Source organism: Morchella sextelata (genome assembly GCF_020137385.1).
Source record: "Morchella sextelata strain SCLS chromosome Unknown scls_24, whole genome shotgun sequence".
In the NCBI taxonomy this organism is placed as follows: Eukaryota; Fungi; Ascomycota; class Pezizomycetes; order Pezizales; family Morchellaceae; genus Morchella; species Morchella sextelata.
The window spans coordinates 1,064,135-1,090,331 of NW_025408639.1; the positions used below are offsets into that span (position 1 = coordinate 1,064,135).

At 48.1% G+C, this 26,197-nt stretch overlaps 7 protein-coding genes across 7 annotated transcripts; 2 read left to right on the top strand and 5 right to left on the bottom strand.

Annotated features, from left to right (window-relative positions):
- Positions 1 to 123: 123 nt before the first annotated feature.
- On the bottom strand, positions 124 to 1,541 carry H6S33_007841 (uncharacterized protein; the record flags this gene model as incomplete). The annotated part of the gene is made up of 2 exons (XM_044839198.1): positions 124 to 1,175; positions 1,364 to 1,541. The coding sequence occupies 2 exons, from the start codon at positions 1,539 to 1,541 to the stop codon at positions 124 to 126; spliced, it is 1,230 nt and encodes a 409-aa protein (XP_044688714.1).
- A 1,583-nt stretch (positions 1,542 to 3,124) lies between these two features.
- H6S33_007842 (uncharacterized protein) lies at positions 3,125 to 5,976 on the top strand (the record flags this gene model as incomplete). The annotated part of the gene is made up of 4 exons (XM_044839199.1): positions 3,125 to 3,421; positions 3,499 to 4,444; positions 4,504 to 5,427; positions 5,486 to 5,976. The coding sequence occupies 4 exons, from the start codon at positions 3,125 to 3,127 to the stop codon at positions 5,974 to 5,976; spliced, it is 2,658 nt and encodes an 885-aa protein (XP_044688715.1).
- A 1,354-nt stretch (positions 5,977 to 7,330) lies between these two features.
- Positions 7,331 to 7,576, bottom strand: H6S33_007843 (uncharacterized protein; the record flags this gene model as incomplete). Its single annotated transcript, XM_044839200.1, has 1 exon — positions 7,331 to 7,576. One exon carries the CDS (start codon positions 7,574 to 7,576, stop codon positions 7,331 to 7,333), a length of 246 nt encoding a protein of 81 aa, XP_044688716.1.
- Positions 7,577 to 9,334: 1,758 nt separating this feature from the next.
- Positions 9,335 to 10,159, bottom strand: H6S33_007844 (uncharacterized protein; the record flags this gene model as incomplete). The annotated part of the gene is made up of 1 exon (XM_044839201.1): positions 9,335 to 10,159. The coding sequence occupies one exon, from the start codon at positions 10,157 to 10,159 to the stop codon at positions 9,335 to 9,337; it is 825 nt and encodes a 274-aa protein (XP_044688717.1).
- Positions 10,160 to 13,616: 3,457 nt separating this feature from the next.
- On the bottom strand, positions 13,617 to 16,823 carry H6S33_007845 (uncharacterized protein; the record flags this gene model as incomplete). Its single annotated transcript, XM_044839202.1, has 5 exons — positions 13,617 to 13,901; positions 14,041 to 15,164; positions 15,216 to 15,704; positions 16,094 to 16,714; positions 16,772 to 16,823. The coding sequence occupies 5 exons, from the start codon at positions 16,821 to 16,823 to the stop codon at positions 13,617 to 13,619; spliced, it is 2,571 nt and encodes an 856-aa protein (XP_044688718.1).
- Positions 16,824 to 18,363: 1,540 nt separating this feature from the next.
- On the top strand, positions 18,364 to 19,821 carry H6S33_007846 (uncharacterized protein; the record flags this gene model as incomplete). The annotated part of the gene is made up of 3 exons (XM_044839203.1): positions 18,364 to 19,061; positions 19,123 to 19,638; positions 19,710 to 19,821. The coding sequence occupies 3 exons, from the start codon at positions 18,364 to 18,366 to the stop codon at positions 19,819 to 19,821; spliced, it is 1,326 nt and encodes a 441-aa protein (XP_044688719.1).
- Positions 19,822 to 21,245: 1,424 nt separating this feature from the next.
- Positions 21,246 to 22,922, bottom strand: H6S33_007847 (uncharacterized protein; the record flags this gene model as incomplete). Its single annotated transcript, XM_044839205.1, has 2 exons — positions 21,246 to 22,420; positions 22,487 to 22,922. 2 exons carry the CDS (start codon positions 22,920 to 22,922, stop codon positions 21,246 to 21,248), a joined length of 1,611 nt encoding a protein of 536 aa, XP_044688720.1.
- Positions 22,923 to 26,197: the final 3,275 nt, after the last annotated feature.

Below are 26,197 nucleotides of genomic sequence, written 5' to 3' on the forward strand. Positions count from 1 at the left end.
GAATTGGATGCGTTATATGCTGTAAGTTCGGCGAAGTAAGTGTTGGCGACAAAGGGTGAAGATGGTGATAAAAACTACACGAAATCAGCGATGCCTAACCTCTGAGATTCAAAAGAGGAATTACTATTCTACGTATCCAATTGCCTCTCGGGCAGTGAACCACCCGGCCTTTACAAATCTGAATTTATTCCATGCTCTAATACTCTTCTCCATACCCTCCTTCTCCTTAGGATCCTGAATCGCCGAGGTTGACATGCTCCGCCCGTGCGATCTCATCCCCGGCGACACAGTACTCGTACTCGCGGCCCTCCGCCTGGCATGCGAGCTCGTGAAGCTGCTCCCCGCCGCCTCCGACGGCGAAGCCATCTCCGAGAACCGCACACCCGCGCCAGTGCCTCTCGCCACAGGCGATTGGTGGTTGTGGTGATAGTGGTCACCGTTACTCTGGTGATGTCGGTCTTCGCCGGATCCCTTGCCAATGATTGCGTCGTCACCTTCCCCTTCCGAATCGCTATCGCCCGAGTTGGACTTTGCCCCTGCCGACAAGGGCGTATCTTTCCCGGCGGCCTCGATGAGCGTGAGCAGCGCTTCGTGCGAGTTGTAGACGGGCGTCTGCAATAGTGTCACATCGGTATTGATCGATTGTGCCGACTCGCGTTCGTGCCGTGGCTCCACAGCGGTCTGGATCTGCAGCCTGGGGTCAATCCTATCATGGTACCCTTGCGTCGAGTACGGCGAGCCGTGGTGCCCGCCCCTAGAATTATACTCAGACGGCGGGTACGCCCCCGCCGGGTCCTCGAGTGGCGAGCCGTGGCCAATTGATCTCGGTCTCTTTAGCGCCCCCCCAGCCTCACTGCTCTCCTCGTCCTCACGCTTCCGCACCACGCCCACGCCGACGCCCGCCCTGATGCCGCGGCCGCGGCCAATACCGATTACGGAGCTTGCGTCATCGGCCGTGACGGACGGCGTGCGTGTCTTGCGGCGGGTGGCGGAGAAGTAGCATTCCTTTGACTCGCGGCGGCAGCGGACGCAGGGCGGGTCGTGGGGGGCCTCAACGGAACCGAGGTCGCAGCGGACCTTGCGCTGCCGGCACGGAATGCACGCCTGGTATGTTCGTTTGTGAATTGTTGGAGGTGGGGGAGGAGGAGCTGGCGTTGGGGTGGTGCTGGGGGTAACTGGTGGGTGAGTAGGTATGATGTCAGCCTTGCGAGGACAATGGATGGGAATGGGTGGGAGAAGAGCACTAGAGTGGAAGCCCGAGATAGGAGCGGGCGGATAGTGACATGTGGCAGGTAGGTATTTAGGAACTCCTAGGTATCTAATAGAGGACGGAAGTAAAAAAAGGTAGAGGTAAGTCCCATACCTCCCAGAGCACCTGAAGAAGCTGTTAGGGCAGCAGCTGTTGTAGCAGTAGCAGCAGCTGTAGACGCCGAGGGAGAACTCGCCGACGCAAACCCTACAGAGCCGTTCTGCGTGGCGGCGACCGGAGAGGAGCTATTGTTTGCTGGGCGAGATGGTGGGTGCGTAGAATCGTAAGACATCGAACGAGGCAAGGAACTAGAAAAAGAGATAATTCGAAACTGGGGGGGGGGGGGGGGGGAGTGGAAGCAAAGATCAGAGGGAGTGTGAGTGAGTACTGGGAAAAAAATAAAAAAGTGATGTATGTATTAATGTATGAGGCTCAATGTGGCCTGCTCTTTCTCTTTCTCTCTTCCCTGGGTATCTCGAACTCTTGGGACTCTTCTCGCTGCTCTCAACTCTCTCTCAGTGGCTCAATCGCTGTAAGTGTATGGATTCTGCGAGGGACGGCGGCGGGAGATGACGGTTTAAACCGGGCCAGGCCAGATGTTGTAATAAGAAGAGGGATCGATGAGTTAGTTACAGAGAAAGGTTAGGGCCCCAGCAGTGCAAAGTAAAAGTACAGTAGGTACCGTACATAAAGTCCCACCCAGGCCCGGCCAGGCCTGCCTACACCTACCATGCCCTCCCTCCCTCTCCCTCCTCCTCCTTCCTTCCTTTTCCACCCCAACGTTGCGCGTGCCCTCCCACTGCCAGCAACCCAACACAAAAAAGCAACCCTTACTGTACTCTGCATTACATTACATACGATAGATACTCTTTCTCCGCTGCCTGCCTGCCTGCCCTCACGTGCGGGTTCAGTCACAAAGCTCCGATACGTGTGTGGGGAGGGAGGGAGTTGCCCTCCTCCAAATCCAAATCCAGAAGCAGCATCACACACACTCCCCCACGCGCAACGTGACCTCACGCCCAGGGCTTGTACCTTCCTGGCTGGGGGTGGAGGTTGTTCCGGTGTCCTGGGTGCTGGAACCGGGGCTAGCTGTTTCGGGGAATGGCGTTGGGGTTTATCCGAGCGAGTGACACGGCGTGGAGGTGATGTGTGTTTTGTCTTTGCTTTGAACTCCATTCTTATTCTATGGGGGGGGGTTTCTTTTCTTGCAAGGTGCTACTATTGCTTTTGGGAAGGCAATTAGTAGCAATTAGTAGCAGCAAGTTACATGTAGTTAGTAGCGACCCGCGTTTAGTAGTAATGGCCGAATCGCGGCTAGGGGCAAACGTGCAGGCTAGTATTCTATTCTGTAAATCCTCAAAAAAGATACTCAGTCAGGCAGGCAAAGCAGTGCAAAGCAAGGCGCGATACCGACATTTGAGCAAAACACCAACCAAGGCCAACCCGTGCGGAGGTGTAACAAACTAGTAGGAGGAGCCAACAACGGTCCAATTATACAACAGCCAAGCCGCTCGTTCCCCAATTCGAAGAAGCTTGTTGAGAACCCCAGTGTCAGCCTAGCCTAGCGACCTAGCTAACAACCTCAGATTTCTTCTGATCGATGATGTCAACGTTCACGACACCACGACTCAGCGAACATCACCAAAAGTTGAGTTGCGACGAGTCAGCGAAACGAGACGAGTCGCATAGAAGTGAAGCTTTGCGATTAGTTGGATGTTTGTGATAAGCAACCTTCTGCAAACCCCCGCCTAGGCCTGATCCTCATTCATCACCATCTTCATCACTACGCATCACCACTACCACTTCTTCTATCAAACATCTACAAATTCATCTCCAGACACTATCCAGGTCCTCCTTCTACATCCAAGGCTCACCATGGATAACCTGGGTGGCCCCAGTAGCAAACGCAAGATTGAAGTTATTGATATCACCGACGCCGACGACGACGCCTACAATCCGAGCCCCACAAGGCTCCGCAAAGCCGCGGCTACCATCACGCCCGAATCACAAGTTGAGTACGACAATGAAGCCGAACAAGCGTCCGGCCAAGAGGCAGACGACGAGGTGGAGCAATATGGAATCATAGACGTTAAAATCGTGGGTACCAGATACTATGATGGTATTGCGACTATGGGAGAACAGGTTCTCTTGAAGCGGGAGCCTGGTAATCCGGTATGTTCTTTTCTTCTCTACCTATCGTGCAGTACATGTATTTATGAGAATTATATGCTGATTCACTTGCTATGTAGTTCGATAGGAACGCAATCCAGGTTGATAATGTCTCCGGCGCTACGATTGGCCACCTCCCCAGCTGGATGGCTGCGCACCTGGTCCCGCTGGTCGACAAAAACATAATCCAGATTGAAGGAATTATCGTCGGAAAGAAGACCAAGTATAACATGCCCATTCGCATGGGAGTCTACATCAGCTCCGACCCAACTCGCCGAGAAGAAAATATCCGGCAAATCGAAATGGCCGCGATTCCCAACATTCTTGTTACCCATGCTGGAATGGGCAACATGACACGTGACTCAGTAGGACAGGCAGGGCCCTCGAACCCAACTGGTATCGTTGGTGCGGGCAGAGCACCGCCAATGTTGGGGTTGCCGGACCATAATCTGCCAGTAATCATTGGCCTCGGAGATATGTTCCAGGCCGCCGAAACACAAGCCATGTCCGAGCAGACGCTCTCCGAACTTCCTTCTGCGTCGCAGCCTCGAAGACTTGAAACCTTCCTGCTGCCGTACCAGCTGCAAGGCCTTGCATGGCTGCTGAAGAAGGAGCACCCAGTGCTCCCCACCTCACCCAAGGAAATCGTCCAGATGTGGTCCGTCTCGGGCCGGTCAAAGAAGCTGTACCAGAACGTTGCTACGATGTTTACAACCGAGGCGCCGCCGTTCCTGGCGAGCGGCGGTGTGCTGGCGGACGATATGGGGCTCGGCAAAACACTGCAGATGATCTCACTCATCGTAACTAATCCCACAGATGAGCGAAAGCTGGTGCCGGCTCCGCTGGAGATGGTCGGGTGCACGGGTGGGACACTGATTGTGGCCCCGCTCAGCGTCATGAGCAACTGGGCGAACCAGATTACGCAGCATGTCTCGAAGTGGTCGCCGTTAAAGGTTTATGTCTACCACGGGCAGGGGAGATCGAGGCCTAGTTTGAAGGATTATGATGTCGTGATTACTAGTTACGGTATGTTTCACCCTCTGTTTGTTGTACTTTTCATGTTCTGACGATCATTACCCCTCCAGGCACCATCACGTCCGAGTTCAACGCCAGGAACGGCAACCTCAACTCATTAGTGTGGCGACGCATCATCCTCGACGAAGCCCACTACATACGAAACCCGAAATCCAAGTCGAGTCTCGCCGTCTCCGCCCTTGACGCCAAAAGCCGCTGGTGCCTCACTGGCACCCCGATCATCAACAACCTCAAGGACCTCTACTCCCTCGTCCGCTTCCTGCGCTACTCCGGCGGCCTCTCCGACCTCAGCGTCTACAACAGCGTCATCACCCGCGCCATGAAGCGCAACCTCGCCGGCGACAAGGAGCGCCTCCAGGCACTCGTCACCGCGCTCTGCCTCCGCCGCACAAAGGCAATGGCCTTCATCGACCTGCGCCTGCCCAGTCTGACCAAGCACGTCTACGCCGTCACCTTCTCGCCCGAGGAGAAGGCGAAATACGAGCTCCTCTCCAAGGAGGCCTCCGGCCTCCTCCGCAGATACAGCGTCGACGACTCCGGCCAGGAGGTCTACCGCTTCATCCTGGAGCTGCTGCTCCGCATGCGCCAGGTGTGCAACCACTGGATGCTGTGTAGCGAGAGAATCAAGAGCCTGATGCACCTATCGGGGAAGAGGCTGGTGGATCTAACGCCGGAGAATAGAGCGGCGCTGCAGGATATATTGCAGATTGCAATCGACTCGCAGGAAGACTGTGCGGTCTGTTTGGACGCCCTGCATGAGCCGAGAATCACCATATGCAAGCATGTCTTTGGACTGGAGTGTATCACGAAGGTCATTGAGGTGCAGCAGAAATGCCCGCTGTGTAGAGCGGTCCTATTGACGCCTGAGTCGTCGCTCGTTGAGCCGGCGGCCGAAGACGCGATCAAGGAGGCCCCGGTTGAAGAGACCGAGCATATCGGCTCTAAACTCGAGGCCCTGTTGACCATCCTAAACAGTATATTTCCCTTATCATTCTTCACTATACGTCCTCTAGAAACTAACCCAGAGTATAGACACCCGCAACGCCGACCCATCCGTCAAGACCGTCGTCTTCTCACAGTGGACCAGCTATCTGACCCTCCTCGAGCCGCAGCTGCGCGCCCACAAGTTCCACTTCGCCCGCATCGACGGGTCCATGAGGCCTCGCTCCCGCGACGACGCTATCGACGCCCTCAACAACGACCCCAAATGCACGATCCTCCTCGCCTCGCTCGCCGTCGCCTCCGTCGGGCTCAACCTCACCGCCGCGAGCCAGGTCGTGCTGTGCGATAGCTGGTGGGCCCCGGCCATCGAGGACCAGGCCGTTGATAGAGTGTATAGGCTTGGCCAGAAGAGGGAGTGTGTGGTGTGGCGCTTGATTGTGGAGGGCACGATCGAGGAGAGGGTGCTGGACATTCAGGAGAGGAAGAGGAATTTGGTGAAGACGGCGTTTGCGGAGAGGAAGAGGGATGCGAGGGAGACGAGGGAGGCGCGGATTGCGGAGTTGAAGGTGCTGCTGGCGTAGATGCGGCGGGGTGGGGGGGGGGGGGGGTGGGTTTGGGTTGGTTGGACTGTTTGGGTTGGGGGTTCTCATGGTCGGTATTAGGTTTTCTTGGAGGGTGGGTGGGATTTGTCTGCGTAGTTACCATTTTACCATTGCATCGTTATGAGATGAATACATTACTATTATTTTTTTGAACCTGGTTAAAAGTTGTTCGTATGGACCTGCCTGTACTTGTGTCGAGTAGCTCATCTAGTATCTAATTAAAGATTAACGGGCAGTCTTGAAAGTTCTGCTGGGCAAGATGCTCGCCGTATGTGTGCACCGTCTATATAGTAACTGCAATATTCCCGGCCAGATCATGTATTAGTTAGCGTTATCTTTATCTCGCATATTGTATATTCGCCCTTACTCATACATTCTTCTCTCGACTTCAACAACTCCATCTCTCTATTCCCTAGCAATCACAACCTCTCACTCGCCGCATCCCACCCCGCCAGATTTGTACAAACACACCCCGAGCTTATTGGAAGTGATTATATCTGGGCGCGGGGCACTTTGCACCATGGCGTTATGGTCTACTGTAGTCACATAGCTCTTGAATAGGTAGGGTGGAGTCATGAGGGATCACTCGTTGATGTAGTTCTCGTTCTTTTTTAGGGCGTGGAGCTGGTTGTAGATAGGAAACAGGGCTGTAAGGAATGGACATGTCAACTCTATGTGGAGATAGGGAGCCTAGACTGTCGATTCTAGGTAATGCAATTTGGATGAACTACTCTGCCGAGATGTAGACAGAGCACGCTCGGACGCTATATATTACAATTGCGCCTATAGTTTACAGGATACTAAGGCCCAATTAATCTAAGACATCTTCTCCGCCCTGATATCTTTTGTATATAGCAGTAGTGATATATCCCCGGAAAAACACTGCATCCACAATGGCTGCTTCATATATGGACTCACTGCCCCATTGTGACTCCAGGTCACCGACCTCCCCTCCCTCCACCCCACAAAACTACCCCCATCTCCCTCCACCCCACCTTCCCAACTCAACCCTATCCCTTTCTCGTTCCTGATACCTGATATCTACAACCAGTCACTGCAACACAGTAGATCTGTACGTAAGTCGCCATCCCCACGCTACCCCAACCGACGCAAAGCGGCACCCGAAACAGGAAGGAGGGTGGTAAATATAATATAAATGGCTCAATTACATGTATCTATGTGCGACCTTCCTCTACCCGTGGATATATGTGAACCTAGCCTCGTACCCATTGCATTCCCTACGAGCAGCTCTCTATATCGCGTGTAGTAGATGGTAGTGAGGGACGTGGATGTGTAGCCGAAGCTTGGGCTTGGGGCGCTGGGTAGGTGGGGGCTAGAATAACGGTTTGGATTTTGCGATATTGGCGTGGGTGGCGCTATCAGGGGGGGAAAGAGGAGGTTTGGTGAGGATGAAGTTGGCGGGGTGGGGCGGGGCGGGGCGGAGTGGAGGTTGGGGATTATCACGGGCGGTATTGATGAATGGAGCGGCGAGGTAAGGGCAGGCGGCGGCGATATCAATGAGCTCACCGTCTGCGCAATTGTACATCCCGCTAAAGTTATCCTGTCTCCGGAATCCCATGACGGCCGGTCAAGCAGGAATACGCGTAACGGGTTCGGTCGGCGGTGGGGGAAAAAAAGCAAGAAGCGAATGCGGGCCGCGACGGGCGGGTAGCGGTGGTGGTTGACATAGGCGCAACCCGGCCTGCCCGGTGCTATTATAGCTTATTTTATGCTTTTATTACTTGTCGTTTTCGACACGATACGTGTACCACATTTTGTCTCGATTCCTTCTCTTCTCCGATATTTTTTTTTTGTCTCAATCTCTGTCCGAATAAGCCCGTTTGTGCAATCGGCGGTTTACCTCCACAATGAATGACTTCGCATCCCTAGCATTCTACGCACGGCCGTAGAAAACATCTGGTATCTGGGTTCATGCAGCTAGGCGGTTTACTTCTCAGACATCCCACCCTGTACGTTCGGCCCGGCCGGGGGGTACATTCCCGCTGTTCCACCGCCTCGCCGTCTCTCACGCCCACGAAAAAGACAAAGACAGACACTCAACGAAAGACAACATCACGAATTTCACGAAACCCACAATTCATCGTCCGAGTTTCCACCCTCCAGTCTCGAACACTCACCCCCGCAGCCACACCCACCCCCACCCCCTCCGCCTCCCCCTCGTTTCAACTTAAAGCCAACCTCCACCAACCACCCACCAACGCATCCTTCATCGCATCCCTTCCCAAATCTCAGTCCACCCCGCATGAGCGATCCTCTGCGACTTTCATACAGCCTCCCTGCATGCATGCGCCCTCGAGTCCCCCAACCTCCACCCCAGCCACACAATAAGCCGAGTGACACCCCGTGACGTGAGCCGCCCAGCAACAACACCTCGGCTCGGCCTAATCTGACAGCCGTTTAGTTTACTAAAGCCTAAGCCAAAGCCTCGTAAGCTTAACTTGACTTACCGCCCGAAACACACTAATTGTCTTTTCCCGCCTGCTAGAGTGCTGCGGTATAGAGTAAGTACTAATTTCTCCGGCCGACGACGACCCCGGCTGCGGTGGTCTAAGCGCCATCTGCACTAGCCATTGGCGCTATCTGCTACTCTAAAGTACATGTACTAACAAAGTGCCTCGGCGCGCATTTCACTTCACTCACAACTACATGCCTTGTAGTTACTCGGCCCAACAACAGCACCTCGTCGTTCAACCTGAAACCGCGGGCTACATTAGAGTTTAACCGGGAGCTCGTTAGTTAGGCAGGAACCAATTAGACAACTAGATAGAGTTTGCCCGCCAGAGCAGAGTAGAGTGAATTGTCTTGGCAGAGGTATCGGATAGATTGGGGAGGGTCTTTGGCCCTTGGTTAATCTGCATGGGTGTTTGTTTATTAAACAGGAGTTTCAGGGCATGCCTACAGGCGATGTCCGATCACGCGGTGAGAGGAGAATGGCCTTCCGTTTGGTTTGGTTTGGTTTGGTTTATGGTTATATACAGTAAACGTGGACATGGATGGGAGGTATAGTACTGTGGTGTATGTAGGGTGAGCAGGCAGGAGAAGAGACGGGAAGAGGAGAGGGAGGTATGAGATAGATGGACTGATAGAGAGGGAGGACGATGGATGATAGCCATTACTCGTGCTCAACACGCCAGGAAATTTACACTCCCACCACTGGCGAGACACAACCAAGCCGATAAGTAAAAGAAAAAAAAAGGGATTAATGAAACAAAACCAAAAAGAAGAATAAAAAGAAGAAGTAATTTAGTAGTAGAATAAGAAGAATTCGCAACAACAAAATCCACCACAGCGAAATATACAACTACCCTATCCTCCCTTACACCAAACCCGCACCCAAAGCCACAACAGCCAACACAACAGCCCCCCACCCGGCCTTTACACCCCCGGCCGCAGCCCCCGTTTGCGCCGTCGAATCAGAGCTCGACTCAAATGGCGACCCATTCCCCGCAGCGGCAGCAGACGACTGCACCGCCTCCGCCGACACAACACCACTCCCCGAGACAACAGCATACGCGGCATATCCGCCATAGGCACTAGAAACAGTTGGCTCAGCGCTGTCGTCGAGCGTGAGCTCGGCCGGGATGCTGGCGGTCGAGGCGGCGGAGGAGGCCGTGATGGTCATGAAGCCGGAGAAGGCGACGGTCGTGGGCGTGACGGTTGAGACTGCGCTTTCGGTCTTGGTCTTTGCAGGTGATTGGGTTGAGGTTGGTTGGGTTTCGGCTTCGGCGGAGGTTGAAGCTGGGGTTGAGTGGGAAGCTGAAGAGGACTTTGATGGTGCTGGAGCTGAAGTTGTCGTCGGTGCGGCCGTGGAAGAGGAGGAGGAAGCGGCAGGGCAGAGTACCTTGACGAGGCCGCCGTCGAGGAGGCGGCGGAGAAGGCTGTCGGGTGAGACGAAGGCCTGGCGGCACACGAGGATTGTGTCATCTGAGAATGTGTTCAGGGCGGAGATGCACTCGTCGGAGCAGGTCTTCTTGGCCTTGAAGTCGGCGGCGGCGGGGCAGGCGGTGATTTCCTGGTTGTAGGCGGAGAGGCAGCCGGGGGTCACGGTGTCGGACGGGATGGACTCCAGGTCGCCGAGGGAGAGGGAGGAGACGGAGGCGGCGAGAGCGAGGAGGAGGGTGCTGATGAGGGGGGCGTGCATCGTTGCGGTTTGTGAAATTGTTTGTTTGATGGTTTTTTTTGTTTTATTTGAGATTTGTTTAATTTGATATACCGCCTGGGTATGAGAGAGAGTTTGAGCTTTTTGAAAGAGGGTTTTTCAAAAAAAAAAATTGGGTTTGATATTGGAAATGATTGTGATGATTCCCCAGGGAATTGTCAATCGAAAGGACAGTAAAAACAAAAAAAGGAAGAGGCTGGGAAAAAAAAGGCGACAGCCTGTGTATGTGAAGAATTCTGAAGGAGAGAAAAATCTGTCAAAGATTGGGTTTTCGGTCGTCGAGACTCGAGAATATGTAGTAGGTGAGGAAAGGAAGGGAAGGGATGGGGCAGGAGAGGGGATGTAGGCACTAGCCTCCGGGTACTAACAAACATATTCCCACCCCCCAGGCCCTGCAGATCTCGCAAGATGGGACTACGCCCTTTCCGGATCAGGGGCGCAAAGGTTCAGGCTGCCAAGCGAGTAATGACGTTGAAACGTTTCGAAAATTCTCCTTTGCTCGGGGATCGCTGTTTATTCTACCGTATGTACAGTACATGCTCGAGTTGCCTCTCCCCCTTTCGTTCTTTTGTGGCAACTGAAGCCCCCCCGGGGCAAGTGGTAACTTCTGTCCTGCCCGGTCGGTTCAAGATCTTGCAGGTATAATATTCTAAGTTTGTATTTAGCAGTCAGTCGTTCTTGAAGATCTCGCAGTCTCTCACTCAGCCCAATCCTCCTCTCAGCCGTTCCCTTAAGGTTAAGGTAGACGATAGTCAAAAACAAAAGTTAACCTATCCCGTGCACTACCGCAGGGAAGTGCCGGTTGTTTCGTGTGTTGGGTTCGGTTCCGCCGGCACTGGAAATCTGCTTCGAGGACCAATGACGGCGGAAAGCTACAGCCTGCCCAGAACCAGGTTACTCCACTAGCGGGCCAGGGGTCAATGGTGGCGTGTAACAAAGTGAGCCCTAACTGGCCCTAACTGGGAAGAGGGAAAAAAAGCGGAGCAGCGATGCTCTTCTCTTCTCGAATAACTTGTGGAAGGCGCTAATAGTAGAAAAAACGGTGTTTAGCCGCTCAAGGTTAGGATGAAGGTTGAATTATTACGACTGTACCGACAGGGAATAGTTGACCGGCTGTTACTTGTCTGGTACCGCCAACCAGGCTTCTCGACTGCACAGCATCAGGTCGGTAACCTCAACTGCGATGAATGTGTCTGCCCAGTTAACGGCGCGGGATCTGGACGGACATTGCTCGTACAAATTACAGGATCTTATTTCTGTCGCTCCCAACGTCACCGCAGGAAATGCACGGAGCTTCATAAGGTCATCAGCTCAAAGCTCAACGTACGCATGTAGATCTGCCTCGTTTGCGTTGTCTTGACCCGAAAATCCTGCAATCAACTGGTTGGCCTCTATCGAGGGCCGTTTGCGCAGCGAAAGGGAAATTAGGGAAACGTTGCAATCAATGACCGAAGGACCCTCATCGCGCCTTTTGTGTGAGCTGATGTGATATAGATCTGGGGTTACCGTAATTGTGATGTCCTGATTCGTTGACTGGATCTCCCCTTACTGATTAAAACGGGCAGTTTATCAAGGTAGCACCATGTATACCCCCTCGCATGATGATCCCCGCTGACTGTAAACACACAAGTACCGGTAGTTGGGTCTTGACTGGCTGAGAATATCTAGCACCACATATAGCCAAACATTCACGTGTGGACTGAAACAAGGTGTCCCACTAGATTGTGGGGTCTGCGTAGACGTGCGGGGGGTATTGAATCGAGTGATTATTTATGATCCATACTGGGGTGGCAGCTGTAACAAATATCAACGGGACCGGTCATGTTTGCGTATGTTCTTGGCCCTCGGGATCGGTCACTTCGGCGGTCTGTCACATACAGCTTAGTAGATTTGGTCCTTTGTTAGTATGCGAATATGCATCACATGCAGTATGTACTGGGAGGGAGTCTGCATACCTAGCAAGTACTTGATTGTACAGTAATCTTAGACACGTCAATGGCATCGATAGCTTTTGATAATGCATCTAACCGGAAGGATTTAATATGTCGTGTGTGTTCTCAGAGATGATCTTTGAAAAGCAAAGTAAAGAACCGAGGACGTAGAAAATGTTTTGTATGAACTGATGAGTAGAAACAAAGGAGAGAGAGCGAAAGCTCTCGCTTTTTAAAAGTACAGACAGTTTGGAACTACGTCTAAACTAAAATTGTTAACAACATCCACCATAGGGTGTCCCGGAAGAGATTATAGTCACAGAGTATCACTCGAGAGGACCATGCTCAAGCAATTTCGAGATTTGAGAGCGCTATGGGCGCTTTAGTTTTTAGGACGGATTTCAGTAGCGTTGAAGCGGGATTTGATCAACAAGAAGAGCAAATGGATGCCTGATCTAGCAGCCCTATGACTTATGATACATGCGCCTTGCCGAGGTCTTCCTGGTATCTATTGTCGTTCCGTTTTTTGTCGGCACCTTCATAGTATTTCCGGAAAATTCCAGAGATTATTTCAGTCATCGACATCACCTGGTCTGTAGAGCATCTCGTGTCCTTTTTTCCGACGGATCCTGTTATAACAAAACATCAAGTGTTGGCCTCTTTGGGAATTTAGTCGATCGTATCTTCTTCGGCTTTTTCATCCGAGTTAAGATTTGATATAACTAAACCGCTGATGCCTTTAGGTACTGCAAATAATCTAATGATCTGATAAAAGACTTAGTGGCATGTGTTCTCTAGATCGAGGGACGTGTTTAAACAGGTCGATTTGTGTGTAAAGCACTTTCCAATTTGTGGTTTGCGCTAACAATGAACTGACTGTACTGCATTTACTTTCTCTCATCTTCCACATTAGCTCTACCCCACTTCTCATAGGCTTCAATTCTCACCTATCCGTGTGTCTGAGGATTAATAGTAGTTCTATCCATCAATTTTTGAATGCTCCTCTGTCCTTTCAGTTTAAAGTTGCACACAACAACACCTCAACACACTTCGGATTGCCAGGCACGAAACCCATGAAGTTAAGCAAGTCAGGTTGATAAATCAGGATATTCTGACGTCTGAGGACCTACCCAATTTAATGGCCTCTGACCCCCGACGATGACTATTGCTTAATTGACTAATTATAACTAGGTGAAGGTTTATGGAAGTGAACGAAGCCCACGAACCCAGAGAGCAACAAAAACCACAAGAGATCTTTCCATCCAATGAAAAAGTGACTATCTACCTTTTCTAATATATACTTTGAAACACATAATGTTTTTTTTCTAAGTCCTGTGATTAGTGTTTGATGTTTGTGCGTTTTGGGAGATAGTTACAGTACCTTCACTAATATAACAACAGTTTTGGGGATTAGTTTCTTATCTTCACTAAAATAATGATTTTGCATAGTTTCTTCGCCTTGATGCTTTTTCGTGTGCTGACCAGCTTGATGTGGAGTGCAGTCAATTTCAAGTTCTCTTGCGTTTGTCACATTTTTTGGGTTGCTGATCAATAGCGGCCGGCTCGGGATCTTTACTGAGGTAACTACGGAGATTGAGAAAGAGGGCCTTAGGCATCTTGCGATGGTCGACAAGAAGACGATCTTCATTCCCTTCTCCACTCTCTTCAATAACATAATCCATCACCATAGAAAGCAAATGTCCGGGGATCCGATGGTAGTCAAAGAAAACGCCTTCCGATGCGGTGGTACACTTTTTAGTAGGCAAGACTTCCTGTGGAAAATCCCGCTGTTGCTGATTTGTTAGTTGGACCATCTTTTTATTTTCCTGGTAACCTGTGTTTTGAACAGGAAAACTCTGGGGACTCGGATGACTCCTTTAAAGGTACCGGCTGGGGGACAAAGGGTGGGAATTCGAGAGTGTCATAACTAACCTGCACAGGCACATTTTGGGTAATATATTGATTTGCATAATCCATATGCATAGGTTTAGCTGAGGTGACATGCAGTTGATCCTTATAATTTATCTGCATAGGTACGGGTGAGGCAATCTGTTGGCCCTTATACCCCATTCGCACAAGTGAAGGACTGTTTGGAACTTGCTCTTTGCGAAATTGGGATTTTGCAGGCTGATTCTCAAGAATAGCCGATCTGCAGCGACGTTTGCGTACCGGATTATCCACCGCTGTTTCAAACATTTCGCTTTTCGATTGCTTTACCGCTACCTCCCACCTATGAACCAAGCTTTGGATACTCTTATAATCACCCTGAATATCTTTTGGAATACTCTTTTGCCATTCGATTGCAGATCTTAGATCTTCGACGCTCGACGCTGTACTCGAGACATCATCCCCCGCAAGAATAGATCGGAGGACTAGTTGTGCAGGACAAGCATAGCTGCTGCGATCATGACCATAATGCAGGCAGCTTTTACAAAGATTATCTCCGCGGACGCCGATAGTTCTCAGTGTGCACTTTTGACGCCATAAAATATCAGGAGGAAGTTCATCTTGAGAACTCTCCTCCCATTCTTCCGCAGGGGCGGGAGTTGAATCGACTAACATTTGACTCGTTGATGTGTTTGACGACGATATTCTTCTATAGGCTTGTGGGGTGGAAATAATCTTTTGAGTTTCTTCCTGAAATCTGGGCTGATTATCCACCGCAGCTAATAATGACGCCGAAGTGTCATGGCTAGATGCACCAAAATCTTGATCACAAAAGTCTGATATTCCCTCCCGATCGTCGAAGGTACCGTACAATTGATTCAAATTTTCTGGATAGGTAATGCCATTGTTAGAGTTTTGAGAAGTAAAAGATGATGGCTCGGCGTTATTTTCGAGTGAGACATAAGAGCTTTGACGGGGCTCTGGGGCACGATGTGTGTAAGTTGACCCATCGACCACCTCGGGAGAAAAATTCCTAGGGAGGTTTGTTGCCACATGTGAGTTACTGGAATCTCCTTCCTGGAGGATAGCTGCAAAGGTATCTGCTATTTTATAGTCGACGAATCCTATTGGAACAGACGGAGATGTTGCTGGAGCCTTTGATTTTCCCCCTAAAAGATTATCAACAACTATAAAAATAGCTTTTGAAAAGAACTACTTACACGCTACGTTCTTTTCGATAGTTTCATGCCATTCATCCAGAAGATTCATGATGTTTCTTATACCCTTTACACCAGGACCAACATCATCTACCAGCTTTTGCAATCGCCCAACCTCTTTGGTAACATCATCAATCCTTTTTTTGCGACCTCGAGTTTTCATCTTGCTTATGGCCACCGATATCATCTTGAATGGACAGAGTTTTGTTGAGTTTTGTGTGTGTCCGCGATGCAAACAGGTGGCACAAATTGTGTTAGGGCGAGCACCCAATACTTCAAGCCTCAAATTGTCTGCTGGAGCTGGTCCGAAAGGCTCTATCTCTATTTCCTTAGCTGAAAGTTTAAGAAGAGCATCCTTTCGAGAAATGCCAATCTCTGGTGGGATATAGTCCTGAATCCCGCCGCTGATCTCATCAGGTTGACAGAATTCTTGCTGGTAGACAGTGCCTTTGGTCTCAATCATTGGAATATCGACTGGCTCCGCACTCTTCACTAAAGGTTAGGTCTTAGATCAATGTTTTAGAAAGTTGGGGTTGAATTTACTAAAATCTCAACATTCAGTGTGCCGAACTTTCCAAATTCGAATGCTTCTTTACTGAGTATTGACTTCCAAGCATGAAGCAGAGCTTGAATATCGGTGAGTGCGGTATAAAATATCCCAACTTGTTCGAGATATCCTGTGTCCTTATACGTGATTGCCCATGAAAGAGATTGGCAAATGTAGCCCAGATCTTGCTTTATCAATCCAATGGCTGGTGCTAGGCCAGGAAAGCTGTCATAGCAAGAGTTGCCCGAGAAAAATGATCTGAGGCGGGCAACGGGACAGAAAGAAAAATTGGATTGATAATGCCCCATATGAAAGCATACCGTGCACAATTCACCTGAGTCTTCCCCGAGCACCTGCTCTAACGGCTTTATGGCGGTCATAACAGCAAGAAACTGCTTTTCCTGTGATTTTTCAAACTCTCCAACATCTTGAGGGCTGTCTACTCCAAACATGGTCTCCATAACATCGCTAAAATTGTCACTAGGAATATCCGATACTGGTGTAATATTGTCTGATGAGATTTCAATTGGCATGATCTCGTCTGGTGTGATTTCGGCCGCTGAGATCTCAATTGGCATAATTTTAGCTGGCGCGATTCCAGCTGATGACATCTCCCTTGACATGGTTTCGGCTGGTATCGTTTCTGATGATTTATCTACTGGTGATCCCCAAGTATTATCAATAGTGCCATCAGGATCATCAGGGTCATCAACTAAGAATTCCCTGAAAAAACTATCTTCATCGGTTGCACTACTTGCTGGCCCCAGGGGAGGCGCATCTATGACTGTAACCATAGCATTTGAGTTCATTATTTTTGGTGAGTTCACTGCATGACTTAACAGGCTTCCTAATTGTTCCTCGCTGTAACCCCCCGGAAGGAAAAGCATCGTAGGGTGCTGCTCCATAGTAGCACTGGGCATAATCGTTGGTGGTGTATCTTGGGAGGGTTCACCGCCTTAGATCTTTATTAGACTCCATTGGCGATTATGAGATAAAACTAACAAACACATACCTTTTGAGAAATTTCTACGCCGAACATTCCTCTTACCCCATTGGCTTTCCATGCAGCCAGCGGAGCTAGTTCAATGGCACCAGTAGAGATGTGGAAGGTTTTTGAGGAAGATGATAGGGCCTGACGTTCGAAAGATGGGATGGGATGTCGTGGGTTATCTCTAAAAGGAATGGAGGGAATATTTCAATACCCTTGAAGAGTTCGATAATTTGGGTAGAAGGGATGGGGTTGCGAGGATGGGATAAAGGGGGGATTGTGGTATACTATCAATAGAATGGGAGATCGACTGGACAACCCTGTAAAGAAGTAGGGCCTCCAGCACCTACACTAGCATATTATAAACGAGAAATTTGTATCTATTATTCCCGCTGGTTACTTTGAGCAACATCTTTGATGACTATTGAGAGCGTTGAGACAACTAGAAATCATACATGTAAATTCCTAGCACAGCTGATTACTGGTAAGGTGCATAATCACAGCTAAAGATGAGAATGTTTCACACATATCAAGGAAGCGTACGATTGTATCTATACATGACTAAATGTCTTTTTCAACTTTATATGTAATTTTCTCTTAGATCACGTCAAAGGTTAGCTCCTTCTCACAAAAGTGTGAGAAGAGGAAACATTTATTCTAGACTAGCCTGCCACTCAGTGAGCGTTGCTTGATACATTTATCCTGAGTGTTTCAATAATTCCTGCCCACCAAATCTGGGTGGAGGTTCGCCGAGGAGTCATACTCGCTGTCATGGGGGCGGGCTATTTTATTACCATCAGATTTTGGGTTGGTAAAGACTCCAAATTAATAGTGCCTCTTAATACCGAAGCCATCATCCATTCCACGGATACTTTGTTCAGTCAAGTACGTTGACCTACTTCCTCTTTTGAGTTTTGTCTTCCTTGTTTACATACCACATGTATACATGTAATTTCGGATAGAAATTACAAGTAGGTCAATCATGCCAAGCTACATGTCATATAATTACAAGTGCATGTATGTCCGAGTGATATTCTATGCAAACGAGGAAACAAACTAATCGAGGCGACATACATGTATATATTCCAGTATAGTAGGATATGGAGCATGAAAATACATGTATGCTATATTGACTGGAATTTATATACATGTAGTCAATTACATGTACCCTTTGCTTCTTGCATAGAATATCAAGTTCGTGAGGTTATGGGCACAAGACTAGGCTTAACTTGGAAATTATTTTAAGATATTATGACGTGTTTGGGGGTTTCCTAAGTATGTCGTTGTCGTAGTATGGGTGGCTGACCTCCACGCTACTTGGCCATCCATTACAACGTGCACCTCCTTCTCACCTACCCCCCCCCCCAAAAAAAAAAAAAACCTACATACATCAACCTGCATGCACGTATCCTTCACACCAATTAACAGATTCGATATCAACTACATTCAAGTAGGATATTTTAGACACCACCTGCTCTATTATGCCGAGGTTTAGGTAATTGTCTGTTACGAAATCCGAGAGAAGTACAGCCGCTGAATATTGAGAAACCATATAGAAACTGTACTGTGCCAGACGCACAAAATCCGATCAGTCTGTAAGTAAATCTCTCTCCTCCATGTCTCGATTAACAGTGCTTACTTTTTATATCTATAGGGTATCTTCTAAGACCTCTGATGACACTGTAGAGGGGAATCGAACCGAGGAGAATCGGATCAGCCAGACTGCCAATAGCTTGAAAACCGCAGCTACTCTCACCAACTCAGTGAAAAAAGAAGGCCCTCAAGGTCCCACCAGTGTGCCCATCAGAGCTTCTTTTTTTACCGCACCTTCACCGGAGCCATATGTATCTGTCGGTTGCCTTAAATGTGGTGCCCTAGACCACTCGGCATCAAACCGAAACTGTCCCCGTCCTCGAAAGGCATCCACAGCGACCAATGCAGCAGCCGTAGCCACTCAAATTCCCAAGAAGCCTGTTGCTAGAACCCCCAAGAAAGCAATAGCCGACAATCACCAAATTAAGAAAGCTAAACTTGGGGATAATACAAAGTTCTGGTATTATAAATCCGACGACAGCCAAAGTGAAGAGGAAATTGGTACTAAGAACTCGGATCAAAGGAACCCCATCAAAGAGGAATACCAGGAGCGTCTTTACGATGATTTCAATTCTATAATGGACGGATTATTCAAGCCGACTGGTCAGTTTACCAAAGAACGGGCAGATTTGAGTCCATTGACTGTCACCTATAGGAGTATGGGGGAATATGGGGCCAGTACAACTGAGCAGAACACCACTGATTTGTCCCATGCAGTCATGTATGTCGCCCTAACACCCAAACAATCCAAATTATGCGTCACAAAGCTTACAGAGAAATAGTCAAAGAGTAACTGCGGGCAAAGGACAACTGGACTTGATGGAGTTAAATGACAAGAATGGGTTTGGCTCTTGTCCCTCTATTCAAGAGACAGTTCAAACTGCCTCGGTGTTCTCATCACAGAAGCAAACGGGTATCGGCCCAGATAGGTATTTGAAGGCGAACAAGTCTGCTAGAAATAGGAAGCGGATTTTTCAATCGGTTGTGACCGAGGAAGATGATGATGAGATTCCAATTTTTAAGCACCCCCAGCCAATGTCGGGTTATAAGACAAAACAGCCATTGTTTCCAACTGCCTCTACCATGAAGGCCAAAAAGCATCACGACGGCCACCAAAGTAGGGATTTAAATACTGAGATACTCGATTTGGGCTATTCTCCACAGACCCCCATTCAACCTGCAACGAACCAATCCTTCCTCTCTCATCGTGCCACTAAGGGCCTTCAAAACGATGTAGACGTCAACCATTCTTCTACTCAACCTGATGTTGAGGAGAAAGAGCCCTCCAGGGTATTTAGGTATAACTACATGGGTGCTCGAAATCATATACAGCAACCTAGAGTTCGTTACGCTCCTGACCGAGTGCAAGGTTGGAGGGAGTGCAGGAGCATGGGAACAGGGTTGGAGTAAGATATCGGGATTCTATTGATTTAACAGAGACAGAAGGAGTTGATGATACTACTGCTAAAGGCAGCTTATAGGAAGAACTTGCATGAATTAGTGGTCCTGTAAGCCCAGGTACAATGGTCTTTGTCTCTTGTTGTTCGCTCAGATTGAGTCAGGATCCAAGTATTGTTTAGAGAATGTTAGGATCAAATCCTTTTTTCTTTTCTCTTTCCTTCTTTTTTTCCTTCTTTTTTCTAATCAATTTTCTCGCAACCCAAATTATTTGCTTGCGCATGGTGGAGAAAAGTGCGTTCTTGGGGTCATTATCTTGATAGGTTCCTGGTCTCTTGCAATAATGGCGAGAAGGTCGTTCTCAGGGCCAATTCCAGGTTTCTGGATTGGTTTTACACCGTTGGATTCGTAGTACTACATACGGCATTGATCGGCCCCGGTGTAGGCGTATAGAGTCGAGATTTCCCCCCGCTCGGGACTATCTCAAGTCTCCAGCAATTTCCGGTTTTTTTTTGGGGGCCCCCCGCCCACATCTATACTCTTGAGCACTGAAGGCCATCTCGAGGGCATGGTGGCAGCAGCTATCGGGCCGATGAGAGGCTAGGTTACAATTTGTTTTTTTGCACATGGGCTCTGGTATGGCTTTACTCGGAGTTGGACAGATTGGAGAGGTTAGACAGGTTAGATAGGTTGCTTTTCTTCGTTTGGTTTTCTTTCTTATCATGTCTTTACTCGTCAATCTGGTGTGAACAGGATCATCGTGATTTGGACATTATGAGAATACAGTAGTCAATACCTCTCAAAACTGTTACACCTAGTTTCTCGATTTCTTGAGATCGTATGGCTCTCGTGGCGTTCTGACACTCTGGTGTAGCTACATATTATGTATCTATTAGGGGAACCGACAGGTAGAATGCAGTTGAGATTTTAAATAGGTGAATATGACCGCATAAAATTAGATACTCATGAGAAATAAATCAGTCTCGTGAGTTGAAAGGAGCGCCTTGCATGGATTAGCAGGCTTGTCACAAGACCTGTTGAGGGGAAGGCTGCATAGGGACAGCAATGATACCTATTGTTTTTTCTGATGGTAAAGCGATGGCGCGAACGACGAGATCTCCGAGCACTAAGAAGAGTGGAAGGTGCATAGATGTGGGGAAGGCTAGGGTGCATCATGACCTAACGAAAACATAGGGAACTTGAAAAGGTTTCAGGTCGACCATTCTTGAGTTTTCAGCATGAAAAGTACAGTATACAAGTCTGCTGAGTTGATCCGGGTTTGACCTGGAGCGCGGGTTCACGTTTCATGCATCGTCATGGTCAATCAGACACAGAGTTCATAGTATATGACTATATCAATCCTCAATTTCAATAATTAATTAGGTGCGTACAAACAAAGGAATAAGTCCCAAGAATTTGGGCAAACAATAACGAAGTCCAAAAGAAAACCATAAAATACATGATATGTTACACACGTTAACCATTACCGTTATACAACTAGTCGTCCTTATCTGGATCCCATTTCTGCTTTTAACATTCCGACATTAATGCGAAATCCATCAGTGCCATTCTCGTCAAGGTCATCGATAAAGTGTTTCGTATAAGCAATCCAGTCTTCTCGTCCCAATTCTCTATCATAAAACGTAGGTCCAAAAAGATCACTTAAAATTTCCCTCTTGATCGCTTCTATCGTTTTCTGCTCCGCATCTACGCAGCCGTTGCCAGCGCGCGACGAATGGAAAACAGTTATTTCTTCCAGTCTTTCACTACCTCTCAACAGCGATTCTACGGCCTTGGGGTGAGGCTTCATAGCACCGATATGGAAGCGGAGTGTTTTTAGCCGTGAGCATGCCGATAGAGCGGTAATTCCTGCGGCGGTATAAGGGACTTCGATATCACCCGAGTGCGGAAAGTATATCGTCAATGCCTCCAGATTGGAGGCTCGGGTTGGATTAGCAAGGACGCGTAAGGTTTCGTCCGAAATGCAAGGACAACTAATTTCGCGTAGACGAGGATTCGCAACGACTACTGAGTGGAGATAGCCACGGGGAAGCAATTGGACTCCCTCAACATCGAAGCCTTGCCATTCAGTGTTTCTAGGGTCACACAATTCGAGGACTGTGAGATTGTGAAATTTGATATTGGCTGGGATGTAGTTCTTGGTAAATTCTTCTTGGGGATACTGAAATGTACTTTGTATTTTGAGCCTTTGAAGGGTTGTTCTGCTGGCAAGATCCTCGAATTCCTGGGGTGGTGGGGAGGAATCGATGTGAGTGTAGTTAATGATATTCGAAGGCACGAAGAAGAGGCCTCCAGTAAGTTCGATAGATCTTAGGCCCTCCAAAGAGAGTCTATGATCATCAAGGCGATTGGGTGGGTATTCGTCAAGAATGTCGGTGTATTCATCGGCAATTTTGAGGGTGCGAAGATTTCTTCCATTTCTCTCAAGCACATCATAGAAGGCCTCGATTGAATCAGGATTACTCCTGCTCCAGGCCGTTTCAACGGAAATCGAGGAAATGATTCCCTGCCTCATCTCCTCTAAATTACACATCGCCGTGAGAAACTCCAAGCTTTTTGAGGACACCTCCACGGAGCGAAGTGATGGCAACTTTGAAATAACAAAGCGCACATCTTCCACGAGTGCAGAGCTATTGATTCTGAATTCTTCGACCCAGTTTCCTATGGGGCCAATAAGCATATGTGAACAATATTACAGTCATATGCAAAGTAGAATGGGTTGAATACTAATTGATACTCTCAGGGTCTGAACACCTGACATATACGGCAACGCCCGCTGGAATGCAACAAGCTGCTGGTTGTTGGGATCATCAATGCAGGTTCTAAACAAGAGTTCATCGGTGATCCCGAGCACTCTGACCCATCTGAACTCCGAAAACCCATCCCGAAGGCAGGCGCTTTGGAAGATATTGTTGATATGTGGAGTGCGATATGATCCATTATCACCAGACCAAGTAACCTTGCGGCTAGTAGTATTGGTAGTATCAATCGTGTGATACAGGGATTGCTGGAGTGTATTACAAAGAGTTCTACACGTGTTGATAAGAGCATATAGGGAGCTCGGCTGTAGATATGGTATGATTTCGAGAAGAAGTTCAACTGGTAGACTCTCCAAAGGAGAGGCTTTGTGTGATGGGCAAGGAGCAATAACGTCTGTTGACATCTTGAAATCTGTTTTTCTAAAGTTCCGAAGTTGAGTTAAGGTCTTTCTGTATTGAGCGAGAGTAGAAGATACTAGAGGTGAAAGGCACCTTTAAATACAAGATGTCCATAGCCAGGCCAAGAGTATAAGGGGTAAATCTTACCCATCCCTTCGTGGCTCACCACACAAACTGCAGCAGGGGTATTCTCTACCAAAACTTGCATATTAACGTTCTAGTTAGCTTATACCCCTGCTGAGGCGCAACGAATATTCTCAAATACTTCGGTAGCTGGAAGCGGCTTCCGGCGGTGCAGAACTGCCCGCTTGTCATACCACTTATCGTTAAATTCCTGTCTATCACCACGCCGTTTCTTCGGCAAAAAGTTCTGAATCACGGGAACAGACGAAGGGATCTTCAAGCTCCTAGTGCTGCCAAGCCCATCACATTGCAATTGCCACTCCGGCTCTACAGAAAGAATTACCTCGCTTCGTTAGTCCGATCGATCTTTCGGAGTATTATGACAATAATTCTGGCTTAGAACGCTTATAGACGGTTCTAGTTGCTGGTCTAGAAGCAGCGCTCACAACATCTCCAGGCTGAACCAGGGTTTGGCAAAGCAGGATTTAGGTTGCTACGTGCACTCTACCTTAACCGTAGGAAGGGCCAGGAAATATCGGCCAGCCAATAAAGACACTTACCCGCTTATCAGGTTTTAGAGTACCTTAGTCTTAGACAGGGTATCTATTGGTTAAATTGTTTATTAAACTTGATTCAATATATATATCGTAATAGCTTCATATTCACCAGCTACCATAAGCTTATCATTTACCTGAAAAGAGAAGAACACCTACTCACATAAGCTCAAGATAAACACGCAGTCACTGGTCATCACTCGGCGAGCCTGATATTATGAGAAGGACGTTCCAGCGTGTCTCGACTTATCAGCCATATTTAGTTTCTTTTTGATAGCTCATAGGCTGTAATCTTTATTTTTATTTATTTATATTTTGATATAGTGGGGTACCAGTGTAGAGACATGCTCTCAGGCCATGTAGATTGCCGCAAGCTGCTGGCAAGATATGCGTTTGATTCCCTCTGAAGTGAGTGACATCTCATGATCAAGAGGTCTTGGCGGGCTTCTGTCTTCATCTGTTTTCTGCTTGTTTCGAATCTGTCGCGTTCTGTTGGAATTATTATCCGTCACTCACTCTCGATCCTTCTTTTGCTATTAAATATTTTCTTCTGAACTGAGCGGTCCGACCCTTTCAAGGGAAGCCCATCCTATTGGGATTTTGATCGGCATTGCATGGCGTATTAACCGGCAGTCCCATTTGGAACGCAAATGTACTCGTAGAAGGTAACAAGTACCCGAAAATGCACGTCCTAATCTTCAATTTCCATTGGAGTAGAAGTCAAAAATATACCAAAAACCTGCAGCTGCATATTTGGGTACTTCATGCCTGTCGCGAGTATATTTCTATATATATCCGGACGGAGAATGGTCTCTGCCGTGTTCTCGGACTTCGAAATGCAGTTTCCTAACTTCTTCCCCGGTACCAAGATAGGCGTTGCTAATTTTTATTTATCGGTTAATGCATGCGCGCACCGATAACAACTTGTATCCGTGATAAACACGTTCACTCCATGAAAGCTATTCCAACGCGATATGGGGGGTTGCACGTCTTCTCAGGGCCGGCTCTTTCTCTATGGGTAGCAGCCCAAGAGTGTCAAGAGATGTTGAAAAAACTTATCAGGTCGGTCAATAATATCCTTCTTCGGAGTAATTCAATACTCCGGGTGTTTATAAATCGAATTGTTTTTGTACTTTTGGGTGTTCTTTTTTTTGTTTAGCAAAAATCTGTTCGGTAAAGCGTCCTTTTTGGCTGTTCTAATGAATAGAGCATCGATCACAATAAGGCTCAAGAGCCATGAGGGAATTACTGATAGTTTTAGAATAAGCCCGCACTGAAAAGTGAGTGCAATTGAGCGTTGGGAGATCGAGGCCCATGTAACAAAAACAGAAACATAGAATCCACAGAGCATTGCCGCCCATGAGTTGATATCTGGGGAAGACTCACGGAAGCACGTGCAAGTGCATTTTCTGCCTGAACCTGTCACCAGCAGCAGGGGCACAGATCTTGATAGCTGCATATTTCCTCTCAAATTTTTTATTTCAATTGGTAGCATGCATCCGTGGCAAAATCTTAAATACCTCTCTGTATTGTGATATGCCCTTACATCCACGAATCACCCGGACCGTTATTTGATGACTGATTTTGAGGATCCGTGAGATCCGGGGATTATCGTTCTGGGTAATAGCTATATCTTACTTTCTCACTGCTGTCGATCTAAACAGGCCTTGACATGATAAGAAAGATTAGCTTGTGCCTTCACGTATATGGCCAATTACTCATACTTATCCGGCTTGTCATAAAAACGACAGAATCTACTGCGAATTCGGAACGCTATAGGTACCGATCATGTAAAAGTTGGCGGGGAAAATTGATACTCCACGCTCGAATCAGGCAAATGTGGATTCTGTTCTAGTCCCTTAATTCTGGGAAGTCGCTCGCCGTAGGGTTCGTAGCGGGATCCGTGTATCGGTAATCTGTTCCGAACTTAAGTAGCCGATTCAAAACTTCCAGTCGTGGCAAGATTGTATTGACGCATTAGTACCTGAGTATCGGGTGTTTTGATGCAGAGAGATTTGTTTCTAGATCTAAGATTCCTGGATTTGTCATTGGCTAAGCTGTCAACGTTGTGAGGGATGCTGGATTGGTGACCAATCAGCCGGGTAAGTAACACGTCTGTCAAAGCTAGATTTAGCTAATAAGCCAGTCGGATCCTAGCTAGACCGACCTGTAATGAGCCTACTAGACTGTCGCTAGCCCTGTAAGGGAATCGGGATCTACTCTAGCTCTCCTCTACCAGTCGGTGACAGCTGTACTGGTGATCCGATTAGCTGCACCTCGGATCCATACCAACGATAAGATGAGGTTAGGATTTTACTGAGTGTCCGGAGTGCACCGTCGATTCAGTGAATATTGATTTGGTTTAATACTACATGTACATACATGTAGATGCCCATAGCGCCTACTCTAGCTGTTGCGGGAATTTGGTGATTCACCGAGATCTAGACTTGGTCATTCGTAAAGACGTATACACGTGGAGCTAGTTGTCTACACATTAACGTACCTGCGACTTTGGTCTTAAGAAAGGTTCTAGAATTTGTGTCGTGGATGTTGTAATCATATATTATCACTCGACATTCTGGGATTCTATTTTAGGCTGCTTC